At 39.6% G+C, this 26,341-nt stretch overlaps 1 protein-coding gene across 7 annotated transcripts in view; it reads left to right on the forward strand.

The window, feature by feature from the left end:
* Positions 1 to 26,341, forward strand: part of LOC140724897 (MAPK/MAK/MRK overlapping kinase-like) — a 109,534-nt gene that overhangs the window by 17,671 nt on the left and 65,522 nt on the right. For all 7 annotated transcript variants that reach the window (XR_012098209.1, XR_012098208.1, XR_012098211.1 and 4 more), the window contains 3 exons: positions 10,059 to 10,129; positions 13,173 to 13,251; positions 15,560 to 15,608. Coding sequence is in view for 2 of the 7 variants with exons in the window: in XM_073039654.1 (XP_072895755.1) it covers positions 10,059 to 10,129; positions 13,173 to 13,251; positions 15,560 to 15,608 (199 nt within the window). In the remaining 5 variants the exon portion in view is untranslated. The remainder of the gene's footprint in view (positions 1 to 10,058; positions 10,130 to 13,172; positions 13,252 to 15,559; positions 15,609 to 26,341) is intronic.

Genomic DNA, 26,341 nt, shown 5'->3' on the forward strand with positions numbered 1-26,341 from the left:
ATGCTGGAGGAACTCAGCAAGCCAGGCAGTATCTATGGAAAAGAGTAATCAGTCAACATTTAGCGCTGAGATGACAATTTCTCGAACTTTGGGTAATTGCCCCTGCCCCTTCACCATTCCCCATTCACATTTCCCTCATCCACCTTATCTCCTTAACCTGCCCATCACCTCCCTCTACTGTTCCTCCCCTTTCTCTTTCTTTCATGGCCTGCTGTCATCTCCTATCAGACTCCCCTCTTCTCCAACCCTTTATCGCTTTCAACAATGAACTTCTCAGCTCTTTACTTCACCCCTCCCCCCTCCCAGTTTCACCTATTACCTGCTATCTTGTACGTCTTTCTCCCCTTCCCCACATTCTTGCTCTGAGTTCTCATCTCATTTTTCCAGTCCTGATGAAGGGCCTCTGCCTAAAACATCAACTATTTACTCTTTTCCCTAGATGCTGCTGGCCTGCTGAGTTCCTCCAGCATTTTGTGTGTATTTCTATATATGACCATTTTTTCCTATCTATACATTGTAAAATGCCATTATTTATTACAGTCATGCCACCAGGAAGGCAGCTATGAAAAGCATGTCATCACAGCTTATCCTAATCTATCCTCATCTGTCCTCAACTTGCATGCACTCTCAAAATTAATGATTGATTAAAAATTAGAGTACAATCCATCACTGATTTTCTTCCTTCTTAACCCAGAACAATGATGCCAGTTACATTACCAGATGGTTCAGCGCAGAATGACTTGATTTCTGAACTTTCTGCTTATGTAAAACTCAAGTTTACATTGGAAAATCATTGGACCATAAAGGAAGATTCCAGGAAGAATTTCAAATGTAAACAGACTATATTGATGTTGACTTGACAAAGCACAATATTATCTCAAAGTATTAAATACCTCTGTATCTGTTCCTGTATCTGTGCTGCTCCTTATTTGTGTAATTTAAGTGTTGTTCCGGTGGCTGCACTCTTCTCATATATTATTTCATATATGGATTTGCCTCATCCATTCTCTGCAGCATTGCATTCCATACTTCCAATATGAAGATGCTTCTTTTAAGCATTCTCCTTACCTGCTTAGTGATGATTTAAAATTAGTAATGCATCATCATTAGCTCTTCAGTCAGAAGAAATTTTATGTTCCTGTTCTTTTGATTAAAAGTTTTTAAGTATTTTAGAAACTATATTGTCTGTTAAGTATACTCTTGGTCTTTGTTATGGTATAGACAAGCTTCTTATTTTCTTGCGCCACCTAGCTTATTCCTTCCTAGCTTGACTACGTCATTTCTCCATGGTCCAGTCCCTTCCCACTTGCATCCATAACACTTCTAATATATTCTGCTACTTTGGAATTTCTCAATTCCCTAGCTCCAGCTAGCTCATTGTTACCATTGACTTAAAATCCTTTTGCAGCTCCATTGCATGCTAGGATGGTCTGGAGGCTCTCCGTTTCTTCTTTGAATAGTTCCTCAATCTGCACCACCACACATTTGTCTGGCTGAGCTTGTTTTTACTTCCAGCAATCTCTATTTCAACTCAACTTGCCTTTCTTCAAATCAAAATTATAACAATGGGAACTCGCATGACTTTCTATAGAGTATGTGGAAAAATCTTTGTTTTAATCTTATCCAGGGCTCCCTTTCTCAACTCCTCAAGTACCTTGAGAACTGTTCTGGGGTTGCTTTCTGTACTCATACAGAACTCAAATTTCATTAGTTTTGCTGCCAGTTTCCACCCTTCTCTCACTTCCATATGGTTCATCTCTGACTCAACCCTTCACTGGATCTCTCTGACCTTGGGATAGGTTAGTGACAAATATCAACTACAACCCCACGGACTCACACATCTGCCTCTTATAAGGAATCCATTCCATTCACTTAGTTCCTCTATATCCTTTGTATGTTTCTGATGTCAAGACTTTCCATGTAGGTGCCTATGAAATGTCTTCCATCTTCCTCAACTGTGACTTCTCCTTGACCATAGAGAGGACCACAGAGCCCTTGATCACTTCTCATCTATTTCCTCCATCTCTGCTGTCCTCTGCTGGATAAAGTAGTGATAGCAGTGCCCTAGTCTTCATTTTTCACTCTTTTACAGATTATCCTTTGTAACTACACTACTTCCAACACCTTTCCTTCCCCTTTCAGCAATCAGAAAGGACCATTCTGTTCATGTCAGCTCAATACACTCCTAAGACATTGGAGCAGAATTAGGCCGTGCAGCCCATCGAGTTTGCTCCACCATTCCATCAACCTCTGCTTTAAATATACCCAATACTTGGCCTCCAAAGCCATCTGTGGCAATGAATTCCACAGATTCACCACACTCTGGCTGAAGAAATTCCTCCTAATCACTGTTCTAAAGGGACGTACTTCTATGCTGTGGCTGTTTCCTCTGGGCTTAGACACCCCCACTAATGGAAACAGACTCACCAGGTTCACTCTATCTAGACCTTTCAATATTTGATAGGTTTCAATGAGATCCTCCCCTCATCCTTCTAAACTCCAGTGTGCACAGGCCCAGAGACATTAAATACTCCTCATACATTAACCGTTTCATTCCCAGGATCACTCTCATGAACCTCCTCTGGATTCCCTCCAATGCCAACACATCCTTTCTTAGGTAAGGGGCCAAAAACTGCTCACAATACTCTGAGTGTGGTCTGACGAATTCCGTATAAAGCTTTTTTGATCTCCACCAACCACTTCACTTCTCATGACATTTTTCCCTCCTACTGCAGTAAATGTTATTCTCCTTCCAGGCAAAGCAGTCATTCACTTGCAGTAACACACACAAAATGCTGGTGAAACGCAGCAGGCCAGGCAGCATCTATAGGAAGAAGCACTGTCAACGTTTCTGGCGGAGACCCTTTGTCAGGACTAACTGAAAGGAAAGATAGAGATTGGAAAGTAGGAGGGAGAGGGGGAAATCCGAAATGATAGGAGAAGACAGGAGGGGGAGGGGTGAAACTAAGAGCTGGAAAGGTGATTGGCAAAAGGGATACAGAGCTGGAGAAGGGAAAGGATCATGGAACAGGAGGCCAAGGGGGAAAGAAAGGTGGAGGGGAGCACCAGAGGAAGATGGAGAACAGGCAGAGTGATGGACAGAGAGAGAAAAAAAGGGGGGGGGGATAATTAAATCAGGGATGGGGTAAGAAGGGGAGGAGGGGCATTAACAGAAGTTAGAGAAATCAGTGTTCATGCCATCAGGTTGGAGGCTACTCAGACGGAATATAAGGTGTTGTTCCTCCAACCAGCGTAGGTGTTCAGCAAAACGGTCTCCCAGTCTGCTTTGGGTCTCACCAATATATAAAAGGCTGCAGCGGGATCATTACCTGGAAGGACCGTCTAGGGCCCTGAATGGTGGTGAGGGAGAAAGTGTAAGGGCAGGTGTAGTACTTGTTCCGCTTACAAGGATAAGTGCCAGGAGAGAGATTGGGGGGAATGAATGAACAAGGGAGTTGCGTAAGGAGCGATCCCTGTGGAAAGCAAAAGAGGGGGGAGGGGAAGATGTGCTTGGTAGTGGGATCCTGTTGGAGGAGGCGAAAGTTACGGAGAATTATACGTTGGACCTGGAGGCTGGTGGGGTGGCAGGTGAGGACAAGGGGAACCCTATCCCGAGTGGGGTGGCAGGCAGATGGGGTGAGAGCAGATGTGCGTGAAATGAGTCAGCTGGTGTGATATACTGCATCTGGTGCTCCTGCTGTGGCCTTTTATATATTGGTGAGACCCGATGCAGACTGGGAGACTATTTCGCTGAACACCTACGCTCTGTCCACCAGAGAAAGCAGGATCTCCCAGTGGCCACACATTTTAATTCCACGTCCCATTCCCATTCTGATATGTCTATCCATGGCCTCCGCTATTGTCAAGATGAAGCCACACTCAGGTTGGAGGAACAACGCCTTATACAGTATTCTGTCTGGGTAGCCTCCAACCTGATGGCATGAACATTGATTTCTCTAACTTCTGTTAATGCCCCTCCTCCTCTTCTTACCCCATCCCTGATTTAATTATTCCCCCCTCCTTTTTTTTCTCTCTCTGCCCATCACTATTTGCCTGTTCTCCATCTCCCTCTGGTGCTTCCCTCCCCCTTTCTTTCTCCCTAGGCCTCCCATCCCATGATCCTTTCCCTTCTCCAGCTCTGTATCCCTTTTGCCAATCACCTTTCCAACTCTTAGCTTCACCCCATCCCCTCCTGTCTTCTATCATTTCTGATTTCCCCCTCCCCCTCCTACTTTCCAATCTCTTACTATCTTTTCTTTCAGTTAGTCCTGACAAAAGGTCTCAGCCTGAAACGTCGACAGTGCTTCTTCCTATAGATGCTGCCTGGCCTGCTGCGTTCCACCAGCATTTTGTGTGTGTGGCTTGAATTTCCAGCATCTGCAGATTTTCTCGTATTCACTTGCAGTTCAAATTTAGTTCACAATGTGGCCACATTTACTCTGGAAGAATCCAAACTTGGATTGGGTGATTGTTTTGCAACACTACTACATTCAGTCTGCAATTGTGATCCTGAGTTATCTGTATTGTCTTCACTTTAATTGTTCATCTCACTCTCAATCTGACCTGCCTCTCTGTTACATCTGTATTGTTATGGTGAGGACCAGCAAAAACTTGAGTTCTGCATCTGGGCACATTGCAACCTTCCAGACTTGATATCAAATTACGCATCTTCAGATAACTCACACTCTCCATTAGTATAAGATCTGGCCTGTTCTTCAGGATTAGTAATATTGGCTCAGTCTTTCTCTGTCCACTAGCATGGTTTGTCATGATGGACATTTTCTACAGCTCTGCAATTCACATTCTTTTGTTTGTATTCCTGGCTTCTGTCATATTCTTATTAATTTATCTATTGGTCAACTTCATCTACAACTCATCCTCATGACAACACTGCCCTCACTCACAGTCACAGAGCTCCACAGCACATAAACAGGTCCTTCAGCCCAGCTAGTCTGCGTCAAACTGTTACTGTGAAATTTCCTTTGTCCGATACGTTTCTTTTTGAGCCTCTCTGGAATCTAAAGCTAAGCTAACATTTGTCTGTCCATGATCTGATAAAAGATCTTTGATCAAACACCTTAACTCTGCTTCTCTTTCCATAGATGTTTCTTGCTTTGCTGTGTGTTTCCAGCATTATATGATTTTTTTTCCCGGATTTCCAGCAGTGGCAGCTTTTAAATTTTCTGTTATTTTCTCAGTTCTTACAACAATGTGTAAGAATCTGATTCATGGTGTTGTCAAAGTGAACCTAAATTGTATGATATATTTAATTTTGATACCTTTCTTTAAGTGATTACCCAAAAAAAATCTTTTGATCTAATTATTGTTTGTGTGTTTTTGCTTTATTTCTTTATGATTGTACTCAAAATTATATTGTTCTTTTGATGGCTTTTTCCAGCTGTACTTACAAGAAGTAGTGCAGTTGAATTTTTGAGTCTGTCAACTCAAATTTTCTGAGTCTTTCTATTAAATATGTTTTCATTCCTTACTATCTCAGAATCAGGGTTATTATCACCAGCATGTGTCATGAAATTTGTTAACTTAGCAGCAGCAGTTCAATGCAATACATAATAGAAGAATAAATAAATTGTGGTATGTGTATATTGAATAGATTAAAAATTGTACAAAAACAGCAATATAAATATTTTTTTAAATGAGGTAGTGTTCATGGGTTCAATGTCCATTTAGGAATCGGATGTCAGAGGGGAAGAAGCTGTTCCTGAATCGCTGAGTGTGTGCCTTCAGGCTTCTGTACCTCCTACCTCATGGTAACAATGAGAAAAGGGCATGCCCTGGGTGCTGGGGGTCCGTAATAATGGATGCTGCCTTTCTGAGACACCACTCCTTGAAGATGTCCTGGGTAGTACCCAAGATGGAGCTGAATAAATTTACAACCCTCTGCAATTTTTTTTTCAGTCCTGTGCAGTAGCTCGCCCCCCCCCCATAGCAAACAGTGATGCAGCCTGTCAGAGTGCTCTCCATGCTATATCTATAGAAGTTTTTGAGTGTATTTATTGACATACCAAATATCTTCAAACTCCTAATGAAGTATACTCTAAATGATTGTATAATATTTATCCATATTAATTTGTATCTGTTGCATGTCTTAACATTAATTTATTTGTATACTTCTGAAATTTTTGTAGTTCTTGTCATGCCATCTGTTCCTGTTTTGTCTGTTGAAGGAACACACAATCTCAAAATTGTATGAGTTCTGTTGGATTTGTTTATACTGAACAAAACACACGTCCATTATTTTACCATTTATCTTAAATATTTTCTGCTTTTCAGCTTTGTTGCCAAATTTTAACCAAAATTTTAGACCTGAATTTTTCTAACAAATTTCTGGTTAGACATTTCTGCATATTTTATTGAATGCTTTTGAAAAATCCATATATTCCATCAATTTAAATATTGGCAGAAGTTTTTCCTTAATGGCAGATTTTAAATAAAGATAAGAGTGAAGGTAGCAGTAAAACGATGCGATCAAGATGATACAGGACTTCCTTGTCCATTCGTCCCTCCCTACTGATTTCCCTCCTGGTATTTATTATCCTTGCAAGTGGAACAAGTGCCACACCTGCCCCTTTGCCTCCCACCTCACTACCATTCTGGACCTCAAGCAGTCCTTCCAGGTGAGGTGACACTTCACCTATGAGTCTATTGGGGGTCATCTACTGTATTTGGTGTTGCTGGTATGGCCTCCTGTATATCAGTGACACTTGATGTTGATCAGAAGACCACTTTACCAAGCACTTACCCGCCAGTAAAAGTGGGATCTCCTGGTGGCTACCCATTTTAATTCTACTTCCCATTACCATTCTGACATGTCAGTCCATACCTCTTCTACTGCTGCGATGAAGCCACACTCAATTTGGAGGATGAACACTTTGTATTCCGTCTAGGTAGCTTCCAACCTCATGGCATGAACATCAATTTCTCAGCCTTCTGGTAGTTGCACCGCGCCCCCCCCCCCCCCCACTTCAACATTCACCATTCTCATTTCCCTCTCTCACCTTGTCTTCTTACATGCCCATCACCTCTGTCTGGACTCCTCCCCTTTCTCCTTTTTCCATGGCCTTCTTTCCTCTCCTATCAGATTCTCTCTTCACCAGCCTTTTATCTCTTTCACCAAGCAACTTCCCAGCTCTTTACTTCACCCCTCCCACCTTCTCCCAGTGCCATCTATCACCTACTACCTTGTACTACTTCCTCTCCAAACCCCTCCCCCAACCTTCTTACTATAATTCTCATCTTTCTTTTCTCCAGTCCTCATGAAGAATCTTGGCCCACAATGACGACTGTTTTCTCTCTTCCATAGATACTGCCAAGCCTGCTGAGTTCCTCCAGCACTTTGTGTCTGTTGCTCTGGTCAAGATGGTGCTGAGCTGTGATGTCTGTTGAGATCATGGCTCAGACTTAGTTTTTATTAGATTTGTAGGGGTGGTTTTGGAGGCAGCATGGTGAGTTAGGGGACAGGTTAGGGTTTAGAGACAAGGATGAGGACAAAAAGAGGTAAGGGTCAGTGCAGAAGCCACACATAATCCACATTGAAGGGCTCTGCAGTAGAAGGCCAGCGAATCCTGTGGACAGATGTTGGGAAGTCAGGCACATAGATGTAGACCAGCGATCGCCATGGTCAATGACTGAGCTTGGCAGACCCTGTGGATGAGAGCTCGTGCACTCCCACCCCTCATCCCCAGTTGGTGAGTCCTGATGTTGGAGATCTATGCAAGTCTGGAGTTCAAAGCCTCGAGATTGAGGAGTCCTGAAATCAGTGCTGAAGGTTGAAGACCGAAGATGGCAAGTCCAGAGGTTGAGGCCCAATAGTTGGAGTCCCTCGGTCTGGAAGTTGGAGGCTCAAGCCAGGGGCAATCTCCAAGATCTGAGTCTGGTGTCAGAGGTCTGTGAGAGTTCAGAGTTCAAAGTCCTGTGCAAAGTGAGCCCTGTGGTTGATACTAAAGACCGAAGCCCGATGTTCGAAGACCAAAGTCAACAAGTCCGGAAGTTGAAGCCACATGTTCACAACCCATGGGTCAGCGTGTCTGGAGGTTGGAGGCCCAATGTCTGCAAGTCTGGGCCAGAGACGAGAGGTTCGAGGCCCACAGGTGGCCTGTTTTAAGGTTGGAGGTGTGTGTGTGTGGGTGGGTGGGAGGGCAAAAAGGGGCTTGTTTTGCTGTTGCCGTTGCTTGTGTTGTGCTGAACATTGTGGACGTGCTATGTTGGTGCCAGAATGTATGGTGACACTTGCAAGCTTCCATTTGTACATTCTTAGGATGTGTTATCACAAACTGTGCATTTCACTGTACATGTGATAAACAAGTGATTCTTTATCTATAGATTATTTTGCTGCAGTTGTATTTCTCTCATAGGGCTAATTTTCTAAAAGTAACATACATTTGCCCTAACCAATATTGTTTACTTCAATCTTCAGAACTTTACTAAAGGAGTACAGTCATGATAATATATCAATTTCCTAACATTTTTCTTTTGTGCTATGGTCCCATAGGTGTTGATTGTGATTGGTAATCAGCTAGTTTTTAAGTTTGGAACTAAACAGTTCTAACAAGCAATTTGACAGTAACAAAGTAGGAATGTTTTGTCTTTATTTCATTTTATTGAAATTATAATAACACCAGTTTGAAAATGTGTAGGAATATAAGTGGAAATAAAGTATGAGCTATCAATCTTGATCAGAACAAGCCAAGGAGCTGAGCTCAGTTGTCTTGTGTTGTTATTTGACCACTAAGTTTAAGATTCTTGCATAAGTACAGAAGCTCTGAACTTGCTGGCTGCTCTTTGCTGATGATTTGTTAATTATGCTGTGATGTTGAACTCCTCATGGGAAAACCTCATGGCCAGCCACACATCTTATTCTATTAATATCATCAAGGTAGGTATCATATCCAGCTCTAATTTAATAAGGAGCTTTGAAGAACATGACTTTAACATTAGTGTGTACCACAGGGCTGTGTGCTTAGCTCCCTGCTGTACTTGTTTTACACCTATGACTGTGGCTAAGCACAGCTCCAATACCATATTCAAGTTTGCTAATGACACCACTTTTGTGGGCTGAACCAAAGGCGGTGATGAATCAGCATACAGGAGGGTGATTGAAAATTTAGCTGAGTGGTGTCGTAACAACAACCTCTCAGTCAAAGTCAACAAGACCAAGGAACTAATTGTGGATTTCCAGGAGAGGGAAACCAGAGGTCCATGAGCCAGTCCTCATTGGAGGATCAGAGATTGAGAGGATTAGCAACTTTAAATTCCTGGATATTACTATTTTAGAGGACCTGTTCTGGACCCAACATGTAAGTGCAATTGCAAGGAAACACAACAGCACCTCTACTTCCTTAGGAGTCTGCGGAAATTCAGCATGACGTCTAACACTTTGACAAACCTCTATAAATGTGTCATGGGAAGTGTATTGACTGGCTGCATCATGGCCTGGTAAGGAAACACCAATACCTTTGAATAGAAAATCCTACAAAAGGTGGTGGATTTGGCCCAGTACATCATGGGTAAAGCCCTCCTAACTATTCACTACATTATGCTTGCATCTTTTATTTCATTTGTTTTTCTTATTCTTCAGTTGTTTCCTGACAATCACTTTTCCCTTATTATCTTTCCACACAAATATTCAACAATTTTTTTTGGCTTTTAAACTTTATCCTTCCTATTATCCATGTTCTTTTCCTCATTAATTGCTGTTCATCTTTAATATCCTTCAGTTCTGAGGATATGAGATATGATTTCATTTTTATTTACACAAATAATGCCTGATCATTTGAGTAATTTCTAGCATTTACTGATTTTGCCACTTGTTCTTTTGTATATTGTGTATAATTTTACAAATATACATTATATTCTATCATAATGTCTTGAAGAATGAGCTTTGACTTTTTTTTAGATTGGCCACAATCTCTAACTTAAGTTGCACAGAGTTCTTTTAAATTAAAGTAGATCCTGACAAACTTACAATTTTATTATATTTTGTGTTACATTGAATAAATACAAATGATTTTATTTTCTTTCTTGTTCTTTTTTCTTTCCAGTGATAAAAAATATGGGTCTCTTGCTCTAATATGTGAACTCATGGACATGAATATCTATGAATTGATACAAGGTCAGCACTGTTATGTTGCCTGAATTTGAATATCTGTTGCTGACAAATAATGCAGTGAAAGAAAAAGTTATATCAGTATATTTTCTCAGGACATTCCTTGTATTAAATGATGTCAATCTTTACAAGAATCTAACACAGAGTTGCAGAATTGAGAAATCTGTGTATCTATTTCTGATTATCTGAAAATTAAAATTCTTGCATTTCCACAAACTATTCATATAAACAAAGTTTCCATTGTACATTTTGTTTGCCTCTATCTGATATAAATTGTAGTTATATCAAGTTGGATTTACACTTTTTCTGTAAAATCTGTCACCATAGCATTTGATATGTTCTAGCTCATCATTGAAGATTGCAGATAAACCATGGTGCCTATCCAATATTATCATAATTTTTATTCAAGAATTATTTAAAAACAAAGGAAATATACCTAACTTTAAGGGTACAGAACTGAGGAATGCAGCATCTCTGAGAAAATTATTGAAATTGAATGTGGCATGAAAATAGAAACATTTGAAATTTACTTTGAAGTTGTAAGGGATGCTGGATGAACAAGAAAATATGCATGTTACAGAACTGTGGCAAAATTTTTAATGACCTAGATTAGTATGAGTAGGGAGGAAAAGGATAGCCAAATATCCAGCCAGTATTGACCACATTAGAATAGTTTGGATTGAATTGAATTGACTTTATTACTTACATCATTCATATACATGAATAAAAATCTTTGCGTTACGTTTCTGTCTAAATGTGCAATTTATAGTAATTTATAATAAATAGTATGTATTACAGGACAGTCAATATAACATAGAAATACAGTTGAGTCAGCATGAATATATCAGTCTGATGGCCTGTTGGTCCTGGCTTAAATGCTGTGGTACCATTTCCCAGATGGTAGCAGCTGGAACAGTTTGTGGTTGGGGTGACTTGGGTCCCCAATGATCCTTGGGGCCTTTTCACATGTCTGTCTTTGTAAATGTCCTGAATAGTGCGAAGTTCACATCCACAGATGTGCTGGGCTGTCCACACCACTCTATGCAGAGTCCTGTGATTGAGAGAAGTACAGTTCCCATATCAGGCAGTCATGCAGCCAGTCAGGATGCTCTGAATTGTGCCCCTATAGAAAGTTCTTTAGATTTGCAGGCCCATACCAAAATTCTTCAACCATCTGAGATGAAAGAGGCACGATTGTGCTTTCTTCACCACACAGCCGGTATATACAGACCACATGAGATCCTCGGTGATGTTTATGCTGAGGAACTTCAAGCTGTTCATCCTTTCAACCCTAGATCCATTGATGTCAATAGGGGTTAGCCTGTCTCCATTCCTCCTGTAGTCCATAACCAGCTCCTTTGTTTTTGCAACATTGATCGAGAGGTTATTTTCTTGACACCACTGTGTCAGGGTGATAACTTCTCTCTAGGCTGCCTCATTATTTCAAAGGTGGTTATCATATTAGTACTTCTCCAATAATGGAAATTGTTATAGCACTGACAATTTGGAAAATGTCAATAATCCTAAAAAAGTAGTGGTATGACAGAGTTTGGTACAGTTGGCTGCATTTTCAAATAATGTATCTAAAGGGCATTATGTGGATAAGAAATAGAAGGCCAAGGAAATATTCTTGATAATATTAGAGATAATCGTAAGAAGTGGAAAAGGATGTAATTGAAGATTACTTTCTAGCCATAACTTGATGGTTTATGATAGAGTCAAATAACTGGATTGGCTTTGGAGGAGTTGGGTCATGGGTTCAATCCATTCTGTTGTTCCTCATATCCATAATGAAATAAAGCATGAAGTCAGGCTCTTTAGCCCATGAAATCCACACCTACCATCAAGCATGCATTTAGTGTAGCCCCACAATAATCCCACTTTATTCTTTCCACAATCCCATCAATTCCCTTCAGACTCTACCACTTACACACTATGGGTATTTACAGTGAACAGTAAAACCTACTAAAGCAACATACACAAAGTGTGGAGGAACTCAGCATGCCAGGCAGTATCTATAGAAAAGCATAAACAGTTAATATTTTGGGGCGAGACCCTTCAGGACTGAGAGGGAAGGGGTGAGATGCCTAAATTAAACTGGGTTGGGGGGGAGAGGCTGGCTGGAAAGTGATAGGTGAAGCCAGGTGGGTGGGAAAGGTCAAGTTGCCTACCAATCCACATGAATTTTGGACATGGGAGAAAATCAAAGAACCTGCAGGAAACTCATGAAAGAATAATGTTCAATATTTTCTGTCCCAATATAACTTTGTATAAAATTTTCACAGATTATTCACTACTTTGATGTGTGTGGATAATTGAAGTTGTACCACATTTTAGAAATGGTTACCTTACAATTCTATGTCAAATAAACAGGAATGCTTATATATGGATCAAAAACATATATAGGTAAATACAGGGAAATTATGAGATAAAGGTAAAAGATGACATTAGTAACTCAAAACCTGTAAGGTCATTTCCATCATAAGACAATGAGGGACATTTTGAAAGAGGTATACTAAGTTATAAGGGTATAGGTAGGGTAAATACAAATGAGCTTTATTTAACTGAGTTTGGGTGGAGACTAGAACTAGAGGTCATAGGTTAAGGGTGAAAGGAGAGATATTTAAAGGAAGTCTGAAGGTTTTTTTTCACTGTGTGAAACAAGCAGCCAGTGAAAGTGATGGATGTGGTTCAATTGCAACATTTAATGGAAGTATATTGATGGGAATGGTGGGCTGTGATCCAGACGGAACTAGGCAGAATAATGGTCTGGCATAGACTAGATGGGCTGAAGTGACTGTTTCTGTGCTGCAGTGCTCTATGACTCTAACTCTGTCAGAGACCCTAGACTGTAATCGACTTAAAATGCAGGGATCGTGAGGCTAAAATATTCTCAAGAAACCAGTGCACTTTTTGCTTTTACTTAAGAACCCTTTGAAAGTGTGTTTAGAAATATATAGTCTATGAGTATAATTTATAATATTTAGTTGAAGATTTTTAAGAGACAAGCAAACTCGTATAACATTTACAAAAATGCTCTTATTTACAGGGCGAAGGCATCCTTTACCTGAAAGTAAAGTAAAGAATTATATGTATCAGCTATGTAAGTCCCTTGATTACATGCACAGGTAAGTGCAAATAGTAAAAATGATGACCATAAATATATTCCAATTAATTATGGTCCTGGTCTTAATGACAATGGCCACAGCCAATCATGGGGGAACTTGCGTGATCCAGACACAGATTCTGTGTACCAGAGCATTACAGGATCCAACAGTAAAGCTTGAGTAGTATCAGAATCCTCCAGGTGCACTGGAGATGCTGTATCTCTGAAGACACCCTGCAAGCAGTCATGTTTAACATTCAAAAATAAAAGGAAAATATGATGGTTTGAAAACTAAATCAACTAAAATATTTAATTAAAACAAAATTAAAAAGCAGCTTAACTGCTTGCCTTTCCTATAGTCTGACAGTCCCCAGTGAAATCACAGACTTGCATGTATACAAAGTTCAAAGTAAAATTTATTATCAGAGTACATACATGTCACCTCATACAACCCTGAGATTCTTTTTCTGCGGGCACACTTAGTAAATCTATAGAACAGTGATTGTAAACATGATCAATAGACAACAAACTGCAAATACAAATGACTAGACTGAACTCCTGCCTCAGCAAGGACCTGGACCCATTGCAATTTGCCTATTGTCACAATAGGTCAACGGCAGACGCAATCTCTCTGGCTTTTCACACGGCTGTAGACCACCTAGACGACACAAACACCTACGTCGGGATGCTGTTCGTCAACTTTAGCTCAGCATTTAATACTATCATTCCCAAAATCCTGATTGAGAAGTTGCAGAACCTGGGCCTCTGTACCTCCTTCTGTAATTGGATCCTTGACTTCCTAACTGGAAGACCACAGTCTGTGCAGATTGGTGATAACATATCCTCATCGCTGATGATCAACACTGGCGCACCTCAGGGATGTGTGCTTAGCCCACTGCTTTACTTTTACTCTGTGTATACACATGACTGTATGGCTGGGCATAGCTCAAATACCGTCTACAAATTTGCTGACAATACAACCATTGTTGGTAGAATCTCAGGTGGTGACGAGAGGGCGTACAGGAGTGATATATTCCAACTAGTGGAGTGGTGTCCCGGCAACAACCTGGCACTCAGTGTCAGTAAGATGAAAGAGCTGATTGTGGACTTCAGGAAGGGTAAGATGAAGGAACACATACCAATCCTCAGAGAGGGATCAGAAGAGGAGAGGGTGAGCAGCTTCAAGTTCCTGGGTGTCAAGATCTCTGAGGATCTAACCTGGTCCTAATATATTGATGTAGTCATAAAGAAGAGAGCATTCTGACAGGCTGCATCACAGGACCGAAAGAAGCTGCAGAAGGTTGTAAATCTGGTCAGCTCCATCTTGGGAGGTGTACCCAGGACACCTTTAGGAAGCAGTGTCTCAGAAAGGCAGCGTCATTATTAAAGACCTCCAGCACCCAGGGCATTCCCTTTTCTCACTGTTACCATCAGGTTGGAGATACAGAAGCCTGAAGGCACACACTTAGCGATTCAGGAACAGCTTTTTCCCCTCCCATCCGATTCCTAAATGGACTTTGAAGCTTTGGACACTACCTCACTTTTTTAATATACAGTATTTCTGATATTGCACATTTTTAAATAATCTATTCAATATATGTAATTGATTTACTTGTTTATTATTGTTTTATTTTATTTATTATTATTTTTTCTCTCTCTGCTAGATTATGTATTGCATTGAACTCCTGCTAAGTTTAACAAATTCCACATCACATGCTGGTGATAATAAACCTGATTCTGATAAATAAATAGCAATAAATAAGGAACATGAAATAATAAGATAAAGAGTCCTTAAAGTGAGATCATTGGTTGTGGGAACACCAGATGTAGAATGGGTGTAGTATCGAATCCAGTGGAATATCTGACAACCAATTTCCTAGCTAGGGAGACTTGCAAGATTGAGGTCAACCACTGGATTCCACAGTGAATTCAGCACTGGACTGTATTAAGACACCAGCAATTGATAAGTAAGTTCAGAAATTCCATATTTGACTACCTACTCATGCATGGAAATTTTGGACTTGCTAACATTTTCCAGCAAAGTATGGATTATTATAAATTATTGAACCGTGTTGAGTTAATGGCTGTTTGAAAGGATTAGCTTCAGAATTATATTACTGAATGTAATCTATGACAAATTTTCTTAAATTTCTTTGATATGATCATAAAAATGTTTTGTTCATACCTTCATTATATTTTTAGAACTGTTGTTTTAGTACTTACAGGGACGAATGATCAATAGTACACTAATTGAAAAGCTATTAGAAAATTATAAATGTAAGAAGTCATGTTCATTTCATTAGATTATGAAATCTTTTTATTTGATACAGAAATGGAATTTTTCATCGAGATGTAAAACCTGAAAATATCTTAATTAAGGTATGTTACTTGTACAGTTTTTCAACCACTCAGAAGAATACTAGTTCATATCAACAATTTTCTAATGCAGTAATTAGCTAATTTTAGTTATGTTGTTAATGCAAAGTGCTTTTGCTACTGACTGACAAGTATAAGAATTCTGGATAAAAACAATAGACTGGAAGTACTCAATAGGTCAGGTAACAAGTGTGCAAATAGAAATGAGCTCTTTCAGGTCAATGATCTTTCATCTGACCTAATCCTTTAATTTCTTGTGGTTATTGTTTATTTCTTATTTCTAGTGTTTGAATCTTTTTTTGCTGAAGTAGAAAATTCACATTGATTTACCATAAAATTAACACCACACAGTAGATGGAAGGTTACTGTATATCTGATTGAAAAGTACTTGACTTGGAAGTGCTTGTCACTTGCTTGAAGTGGCCAAAATGGAAACTGTTTATTTGGCAACTGATGCAACACACACATGTTGAAGGAATTCAGCAGATCAGGGAGCATCTAAAGGGAAATAAACAGTTGACGTTTTGGACCAAGATCCTTCATCAGGACTGATAAGAAAGGGGGCAAAAGCCAGAATAAAATGGTGATGAAAGTGAATAAAACATGAGCTGGCAGGTAATAGATGAATACAGGTGGGAGGTGGAAGGTAGGTGGTTGGGGGAGGGTAAAGTGAGAATGATGTGAAAAGGTGATAGATTGAAAAGGCAAAGGCCTGAGGAACATGGAATCTGATAGGTCGGTAGATTGTGGACCAGAAGGAAGAGGTAGTAACTAGAGGGAGGAAGGTGTTGTGAAGGTAGTAGAGGAGAAAGAGAATGGGTAAAGGCCAAAGGAATAAGGAAAAACAAAGGTGGGATGGGGGGGGGGTACAGAGAAGAGTGGTTACTGGAAGTTAGAGGAATCAATGTTTTTCTGATCAGGCTGGAGACTACCAAGACAGAATATGAGGTATTATTCCTTTAAGATATGTTGAGCCTCAACTTGGCAGTAGAGGAGGGCACAGATTGGGGGAAATCACTTCATTGAGCAGCTTCACTCTGTCTGCTATAACAGCCAAGATCTCCTGGTGGTCAGGCACTTTGTTGGCATTTTACATTCCCACATGTCTGTCAGTTATATTCTTCTAGCATTCTGTGCCTGTTGCTCTAGATTTACATAAGAACATAAAAACATAAGAAATAGGAGCAGGGGTAGGCCATCTTGCTCACCGAATACAGCATCTGCAGTCCCTCTTGTGTGTCTGTTTGACACCTGATGTTCATTGGCTTCTCTAACACAAATAACAACATTATATTTCTGGAAAATTTATAATGTATGACATGTAAAACATATCATACCCTCTGCAATTGGATCACATTTCCTAAAACTAGATAAAGAGAACCTGATTAAATAAATAACACAGAAAACATTATACTTGTGCATTTACTTATTGAAAAACTGATCCAATATTACATATATTTGTTGGAAAAAGTATGTGCTTTCAGTAACCGGTGTGACCCCCTTGTACAGCAATAACTTCAACCAAACATTTCTGGTAACTGTTGATCAGTCCTACACATCGGCTTGGAGGAATCTTGGGCCATTCATCCTTAGAAAACTGCTTCAACTCTGAGTTGTTGGTGGGCTCCCTTGCATGAACTGCTTGCTTCAGGTCCTTCCACAACATTTCTATAGGATTAAGGTCAGGACTCTTGACTCGGCCATTTGAAAACACAAATTTTCTTTTTAAACCATTCTTGACTTACTCTTGTCGTTCAGATAATTGTCTTGTTGCGTTATCCAACTTCTATTAAGCTTCATGTGATGGACTGCTACCCTGATATTCTCCTGTAAAATTTTGAATACAATTTTGAATTCATTGTTTCCTCTATGATTGCAAGTTGTCCAGGCCCTGAGGCATCAAAACAGCCCCAAATCATGATGCTCCTTCCACCATACTTCACAGTTGGGATGAGGTTTTGGTGTTGATGTACAGTGCTCTTTTTTTCTCCAAACATAGCTGTGTGTATTTCTGCCAAAAGGTTCAATTTTTGTCTCATCTGTCCACAGAATATTGTCCCAGAGGTATTTTGGAACATCCAGGTGGTCTTGCAAACTTGAGATGTGCCGCAGCATTTTTTTTTTTTTTTTGGAGAGTAGTGGTTTCCTCTGTGGTGTCCTTCCATGTACAGTATTCTTGTTCAGTGTTTTTCTTATAGTGGACATATAAACAGAGACTTTAGCAAGTTCTAGAGCTTTTGCTATTGCCCCTGGGTTCTTTTTCATCGCCTTCAGCGTTGCATGATCTGCTCTTGATGTGATCTTTCCAGGATGTCCACTCCTATGGAGAGTAGCAGCAGTACTGAGTTTCCTCCATTTATACACAGTTTCTCCATTTGGACTGATGAACATTCAGGTCTTTAGAAATGCTTTTGTAGCCTTTTCCAGCATTGTGCATCTCTACAATTCTTCTAAGGTCCTCTGAAGGTTATTTTGACCAATGCATGGTACGCATAAACAGGTCTTTCTTGAGAAGAGCAGGCTCTGCCAGTAACCTGACTTTGTGTGTCATTTTTATAGGGCAGGCCACCTCTACAACCTACACCTCCAATCTCATCTCATTAATAGGAACACCTGACTCCAAATAGCTCTTGTAGAAGGCATTACCCCAGAGGATCACGTACTTTTTCCAACAAAAATGTTGGATCATTTTTCTCAATAAATAAATGAACAAGTATGATTTTTTTGTGTTATTTATTTTGATTGGGTTCTCTTTATCTAGTTTTAGGACTTGCATGAAGATCTGATGACGTTTTTGGTCATATTTATGTAGAAATTGAGAAAATTCTACAGGATTCCTAAACTTTCTAGCACCACTGTATATTTCTTGGTACAATATAATACTTGGTATCCTCTTTTATATTATTGGCTAACTTATCTTCATATTTTTTTCTTTTCTCTCCTTATGGCTTTTTAGTTACCTTCTGTTGGTTTTTAAAAGCTTCCCAATCCTCTACCTTTCTACTCTCTTTTGCTGTATTATATGCCCTCTCTTTTACTTGTGCTGTCTTTGACTTCCCTTGTCGGCCTTGGTTGCCTCATCCTTCCTTTAGAATACATCTTTGGGGATGTATCTATCCTACGCCTACTGAATTGACTCCAGAAATCCCAGCCACCCTTGATAGTGTCCTCTTCCAATCAACTTTGGCTAGCTCCTTTCATGCCTCTGTAATTCCCTTTACTCCACACTAATGCGTGATACATCTGACTTTCTCCTTCTCAAACTGCAGAGTGAATTGTATTTGTATTATGATTACTACGCTTGAGGGTTCCTTTACCTTAAGACGTCTAATCAAATCTGGTTCAGTACACAACACTTAATCCAGAATTGCCTTTACCCTTGTGGGAGAATTCCATTTCATTCTACAAATCCCATTCCTTGGGATCCAGTACGATCATGATTTTCCCAGTCTTTCTGCATATTGAAATCTTCCCATGTCTATTGTAACATTGCCTTATCTCATGCCTTTCCTACCTCCCATTTTCTACCTCCTCATCCTGCTTACTATTTGGAGAGCTGTATATAATTCTCATCAGGGTCTTTTTACCCTTGCGGTTTCTTAGCTCTATCCACAAAGATTCTACATCTTCCAATCCTATGTCACCTTTCCCTAAAGATTTGATTTCAATTTTTACCAACAGAACCACCTCTGCCCACGTGCCTATCCTTTCAGTACAATGTGTATCCTTGGATGTTAAGCTCCCAACTGTGATTTTCTTTCAGCCATGACTTTGTGATGCCCACAATATCATACCTGCCAATCTGTAACAGCACTACTAGATCATCTACCTTATTCTGTATACTGCGTGCATTCAAATATAATACCTTCAGTCCTATTTTCAGCACCTTTTTCAATTTTTGCCCCATGTTATACTTCAACTTATTCCACTGACTGCAATTTTGCTCTATCTTCCAGCAAACTGCAAAGTTTCAGATTTTTAGTAATACATTCCTCAAGGATTTATCTATACAAGTTTAAATTTTGGAGCCACCGTGTGCTTTACTGTGCAATACTTAATGAAGTTTATTCATGGATCATTTCTGGAGATGGGATGCTTGGTTTAAGAATAATTGGGTATTTGGGTAGAATTAGCATCTTTTGTCTAGAATTGTGGGCCACGAATATTAGAAATTTGTGGAAGTAATTTATTATGCAATTATGAGCTATACTTGAGGAGGTACTAAGAACTACTGTGTATCTGCAACTTTGCATTTCTCCAATAATAAAATAGCTTAGTTCCTTTTCCCAAATTCTGCATAGGTTTTCCATGGCACCTTTCGTCCTGTACATGGCCTCCATTCATGAAGGTAGCACTAATGCTTGGGTGAGAGAGGTGCCATTTATCATCACACTGATGAACTGCTTTCATTGAACTGTAGTTAGTTTAGTCTATTGATCCTTTTCTCAAAGGAAGCCGTTAATCCTCTTCCAAAACATCCCTTTTGTGTCAGATAAGAGGTGCAGATCCTCCTCTAAACAACTGAAGTGCCTGTGAAAGTCTTGTCCATCTGTCACAGATTTCTGTGCTTTTCTGCTTTTTTTTTGCTGAACAGGTTATTTTTGCAGCTGTAAATGTTAACAAGAATGTTTTCTAAATTATTAACAATGTTTTGCATTAGATACTTTTCAGAAATTAAGATATTTTAGATGTTATCAATATTTTTGAGGCACAGAATTTAAAACTATCAAGGTGATTGGCTGCTGGTAGAAGCAACCTTCCTATATTGTTCACAGATTTCTAACAAACTGTAAAAATGGGAATTTTTGAAATTCCTGAATTAATTTATCTTAGAATGTTCTTCAAATGAGTTGCCACTGACCATGATTGTATCTTGGTATCTTGTTGCTGATTAGAGCACCAGAAAAATTCATGTACCATAAATAAGTCTATGAAAAACAACACTTCCAACATCAGTGTTTCTGTGGTACTTCACTTTGAAATGTACTTTTGAGAGAGTCATTCAAGTTTATATTGGCACTGTTAGTATGCATTATTTTTTCAGGTACCTTGTGCTTGAGCTCTTAGGATTAACACTAGACTTTTAACCAATTTTAACCTTTTAACAAAATGAAGTATATAAAATTTCTGGAATCCTACATGAAAGTTGAAACTAATCTCTGTTAACTTATGTCATGTCTCCAACCTCTTAAAGAAAGTGAATACTGAATTCAGCTGCTTCTCAATGCCATCGTACCAGAGAAAGATTTGACAAAAACAGTGGAAGCACTACCAAGAAAGAGCACATCACCACTGGTGACTTTGAAATCCCAATGGAAGATCTGGATTGTAACAGAGTTCCTGAAACTTGTGAAGTAACCAAAAGTTGAAATAAGGCTGCAGTAAAAGGAGTTGCTCAGAAAGAGAGAAATGCTTGGATGTTACCCTAGGAATGGCCCCTGTGCAAGAAAATAAAATCAACTGACAAATTGCCTGAGTACAAGAAGAGATGGTAATAAATGCCAGCTATCAACAACTAACCACTGCTCTAAACATATACCACTATGTCTGTTTTCACTTGCACATCTGATAATTCATTCACAAAACTCACATTTGCACCTCACTTACAGAATGCAACCGTGACATCATAATCTACTGACATTAATGCAATGTGTGTGCAATGGTCTTCGTTTCCTCTTGTAGGAGATGTTAGAAACAGATTTGTGGTACCCACAGGTTCAGATCATTGGAAGAGAAGCAACTCATTATCACGAGCCTGGCTTTCACTGTGAATGAAGAATATGTAATGAGATTATATTGTTGTGACTCTTCTGAGATTGTTACTTCACAGTCATTGGAAGGTACCATGGAGGCAGGATCTTCATGTGGTGAGCCTATATGCAAGCTTCCTAGGTGGCAGAGTTCCAGAGGACTTGAATGAGACAACCAATGGATGAAGGCCAATGAACATATAAATAGAGATGCTTTTAACAGCCTGAAAGCCTGTATAAGATGACAAGGGTATAGGGGAACTGCAGTTTCACCTTCTCCAATGTTCTATGTGGAATATGGAGACTACCTTTTCCAATTTGGAAGTGATGGCTAGCTTTACGTCAGCACTTATGGACTTAGCCATAGGCATTGTTGGCTGGTAGAGGTTACATATTCTCTTCAGCACATACAAACTATATCTACTTTGGAAAGTTGGAATTCTGCCTTCATAGTTTGGACTTCATTGAAGAGAGAAGTTCTAAAGGTGAGATAGCTCTCCAGCAAACTGTCCTTGGATTGTTTGGATAACCAATATCTTATCCCAGGAGATCGCATGACACCATGGAATACAAACTGGCTCTCTCAGATTGATTGAATGCTTGCTTCCAACACTGCCTCTCTGACATTCGTCACAATTGCTCATTAGATACCTAGACCAGATTGGTGAGAAGGTATAGCTTAAGTATGAGACCTAGAATCTATTCTGGAAAATATAAGAATAGCAAAGATTCTAAATAATAATCTTCTACTGGGATTCATGCTAGGAGTCATTAAAAACATTCACACAGCAGTATATAGTCAAACGTCTATAGGGATGGTGAAGTAAATCTTTTGCTAGATAAAAAAGGTGCTAGGCAAACAATTGTGGCCAAAGTCTAACAGGTTCTCTGGATATGCTGGCTTACATCCTACAAAGTCTAAAAAAAATGCCTGCAGAGAAGGTGGATGTATTGGCTATAATCTAGCAAAAATACCAGGATTCTGAGAGGTCCTGAAGGACCAGAAAAAGCAAATACAATACTATCTGTACACTGATGAGGGCCTCTTGATTGGAGCTGAAACATCTGTAAACATTTTGCCAAGCTTGATGATCAGCCAAGTTTCCAAATAGCCCATCTGAGCTACCAATATTCTGCACCTTCAACTGCACACTGATGGTGGCTGCTTGATTGGAGCTGAAACGTCTGCAAACATTTTGCCAAGCTCGGCAATCAATCAAACTTCCAAATAGCCAACCTGATCTACCAATATTTTGTAATATTTCAATCAATACCACTGTTCAAGAAAGGAGAGTGACAGAAAATAGGCCAGTTAGTCCAAAATCAGTTGCAACTTATTCTCTCACATGGCCATCAATTGATGTTTGAGTATTGCTAGTATTTCTTGTTTATCCTGAAATACTATTTGAAGTGCTTCTGCTAGGAACCTAACATTACCTGTATGGGAGATGTTTCAGCATAGTGAATGAGTAAGAACAGAAGAGGGAATCATAGAGTTGTGGCTGAAAGAAAATTACAGTTGGGAGCCAAACATAAGACCATTAGATGATATGAAGATAGGTGGAGGGGCAGGTAGTGTTGAGGAAGCAGAGAGGCTGCAGAATGACTTGGACCGGTTTGGAGAATGGGCAAAGAAGTGGCAGATGGAATACATGGTTGGGAAGTGTATGGTCATGCACTTTGGTAGAAGAAATAAAAGCATAGACTATTTGCTAAATGAGAAGAAAATTCAAAAATCTGAGGTGCAAAGATACCTGGGAGTCTTCATGCAGGGTTCCCCTGAAGATGAACTTGCAGGTTGAGTTGGTAGTAAGGAAGGCAGATGCAATGTTAGCATTCATTTTGAGAGGACTACAATATAAAAGCAAGGATGTAGTGCTGAGACTTCGTAAGATATTGGTCAGACTGCACTTGGAGTATAATGAGTAGTTTTGGGCTCCTTATCTAAGGAAAGATGTGCTGGCATTGGAGAGGGTCCAGAGGAGGTTCACAAGAATTATTCCAGGAAACATATGGTATGAAGAGCATTTGATGATTCTAGACCTGTACCTTTTGGAGTTTAGAATGGGAGGGATCTTATTGAAACTGATTGAAGATTGAAAGGTCTGGAGAAAATGGATGTGAGGAGGATGTTTCCTGTGGTGGGGGAGTCTAGGAACAATGAACACAGCCTCAGAATAGAGGGATGTTCATTTAGAACAGAGATGAGGTGGAATTTCCTTAGCCAGAGGAGAGTATCTGTGGAATTCATTGCCACAGACGTTTGTGGAGGCCAAGTCATTGAGTATATTTAAGGCAGAGGTTGATAGATTCCTGATTAGTCAGTACATGAAGGGTTAGGGGAAGAAGGCAGGAGGTTAGGGTTGAGAGGGAAATGGATCAGTCATGATGAAATAGTGGAGCAGACTCAATGGGCCATATGGTCTAATTCTGGTCCTATATCTTATAGGACTGACCCTTGCAGAACACCACTAGTCACCGTCAGCTAACCAGAAAAGGCCCTAATTTATTCCCACTCTATGGCTTCTGCTGGTCAGCCAATCTTCTATCCATGCTAGTATCTTTCCTTTAAGACCATGGGTTCTTGTTATGCAGCCTCATGTAAGGCACCTTGTAGAAAGGCTTTCTGAAAATCTAAGTAGACAACATTCACTGACTCTCCTTTGTGTCATCTTGCCTGTTATTTCATCAAAGAACTCCAAAAAAAATTTGTTAGGCAAGATTTTCCCTTAAGGAAACCATGCTGGCTGACCTATTTTATCATGTGCCTCCCGTACCTGAAAACCTCATCCTTAATAATAGACTCCATCTTCCCAACCTCTGAAGACAGGTTAATTGGCCTATAATTTCATTTCTTCTGCCTCCCTTCCTTCCTAGAGCGTGGAATGACATTTGTAATTATACATTCCTCCGGAAACTTTCCAGAATGTAGTGATTGTTGAAAGATCATGACAAATGCCTCCACAATCTCTTCAGCTACCTCTTTCAGGAAGAACCCTGGGGCGTAGTCCATCTTTTGTATACCTTCAGATCTTTCAGCTTCCCAAGCACCTTCTCTTTATTAGTAGCAACTACATTCACTTCTGTCCCTTGACACTCTTGAATTTCTGTCATATTTCTAGTGTCTTCCACAGTGAAGACTGTTGCAAAATACTTAAGCTCCTCAACTATTTATTGTCCCCCATTACTACCTCTGCAGCATCATCTTCCAGCAGTCCAATATCCACTCTCACCTTTCTTTTACTCTTTATATATCTGAAAAAATCTTTTGCGATCCTCTTTTATATTATTGGCTAGCTTACCTTTATATTTCAATTTTTTTCTCCTATGGCTTTTTAAATTGCACTCTTTTGGTTTTTAGAAGCTTCCAAATCCTCTAGCTTTCCACTTGGATTTGCACCCAGGACACACATCCTCATGAAAAGATGGATTGGGGTGGGTGCGTGGGGTTGGGTGGCTCTTCTGGTTTAAAAAAAATGAAATTGCATCCTTGCAAGAGGCGACATAGGAACGGAAAATCTAGAATCCTTATGGTAGAATTAAGAAAAAGTTCTGATAGGAGTAATACATGGGGCTCTGAATTATAGCCAGGATATGGGGTACAAATGACAAAAGGTGAATGAGATGGCATGGAAAAAAGATAATGTTTTTGTGGTCATGGAGGATTTTAATATGCAGGTAGATTGGAAAAATCAGTTTGGCATTGGATCCCAAGAAAAGGAATTTGTAGAAAGCCTATGATATAACTGTTTTAGAGGACTTGTGGTTGAGCCCACTAGGGAAAAAGCAATTCTGGATTTGTACAATGAACAAGATTTGATTAGGGAGCTTAAGATAAAGGAATCCTTAGGAAGCAGTGATCATAATATGATAGTATCCACAATGTAGATTGAGAGAGGGAGGCTAAAATTGGCTTCATTTCCAAGGAAGGATATGCTGGCGCTAGAGCTTTATGAGAATGATTCCAGGGATGAGAGGAAAAACTTGAGGAATGATGGTTTTGGGCATGTACTTACTGGAATTCGGGGAGTGGGGAAGACATATAATCTCACAGAAACCTACCGATTATTGAATGGTCTGCATAGATTGGATGTTCCCACAAGTGCAAGAGTCTAGGACCAGAGGGCATAGCCTTGGAATAGAAGGATGTCCCTTTAGAATAGAGATGAGGAGAATTGTAGTTAGTGTGGTGAATCTGTGGAATTCCCTGCCTCCTAACTGTGGAGGTCAAGTCATTAGGTATTATTTTAAAGCAAAGGTTATGGGGAAAATGCAGGAGAAGGGGATTGAGAGGGAAAAATAACTCCGCCATGATCCAATAGGGGAGCAGACACACTGGGCCGAATGGCCTGATTGTCTGTCTTATGACAATGAAATGAAAGCCTTGATGTCAAATTAAGGAAAGATATACCTTAACAGTAAGCCCAAATTGTCTTTCTGCTATTATCATCATTTTTCTGAAATCTTTCCATTATGGTGGCTGAAATGTGATAGGCATAGCAAACTTTGCACAGACTGTATCCAAATAAGAATTATAGCTGCAGAGATTGACCCTGTTGCAGCTATGTGCTTTCTTGTGCAAGGCCCACTCTCAGTGTTAAATGCAGAAATTTGAATCAGTTTTACAGAAGGGATGTAAAGTGAGGATTAATAATATCCCGGTGCTCTCTTCAAGCTTCATATGTGTGTATATTACTCAAGAGATTTTGTAAAGGTTGTCATGTTCAGAAAACCAGCTTTCATGAAATATGTAACTAGATAGCTATTTTTGTGGAATTCTGAGTGAGATTATCTTTATGAATTGTCAACTCTTATTTATTGACCCTTCTTCCAACCACTACCTATGAAACCAAGGAAATTCAAATAAACAAATGAAGTGTGCGCTAAGATTCTGCTCCGAAACTGATGTCTAAAGCAGTATTTTTTTGTTTATGAGGGTGATATTGAAAACTGCTCCATGTTTTTAAAAATACTGGATTTACTGTT

The sequence above is a fragment of the Hemitrygon akajei genome, chromosome 3 (genome assembly GCF_048418815.1).
Source record: "Hemitrygon akajei chromosome 3, sHemAka1.3, whole genome shotgun sequence".
In the NCBI taxonomy this organism is placed as follows: domain Eukaryota; kingdom Metazoa; phylum Chordata; class Chondrichthyes; order Myliobatiformes; family Dasyatidae; genus Hemitrygon; species Hemitrygon akajei.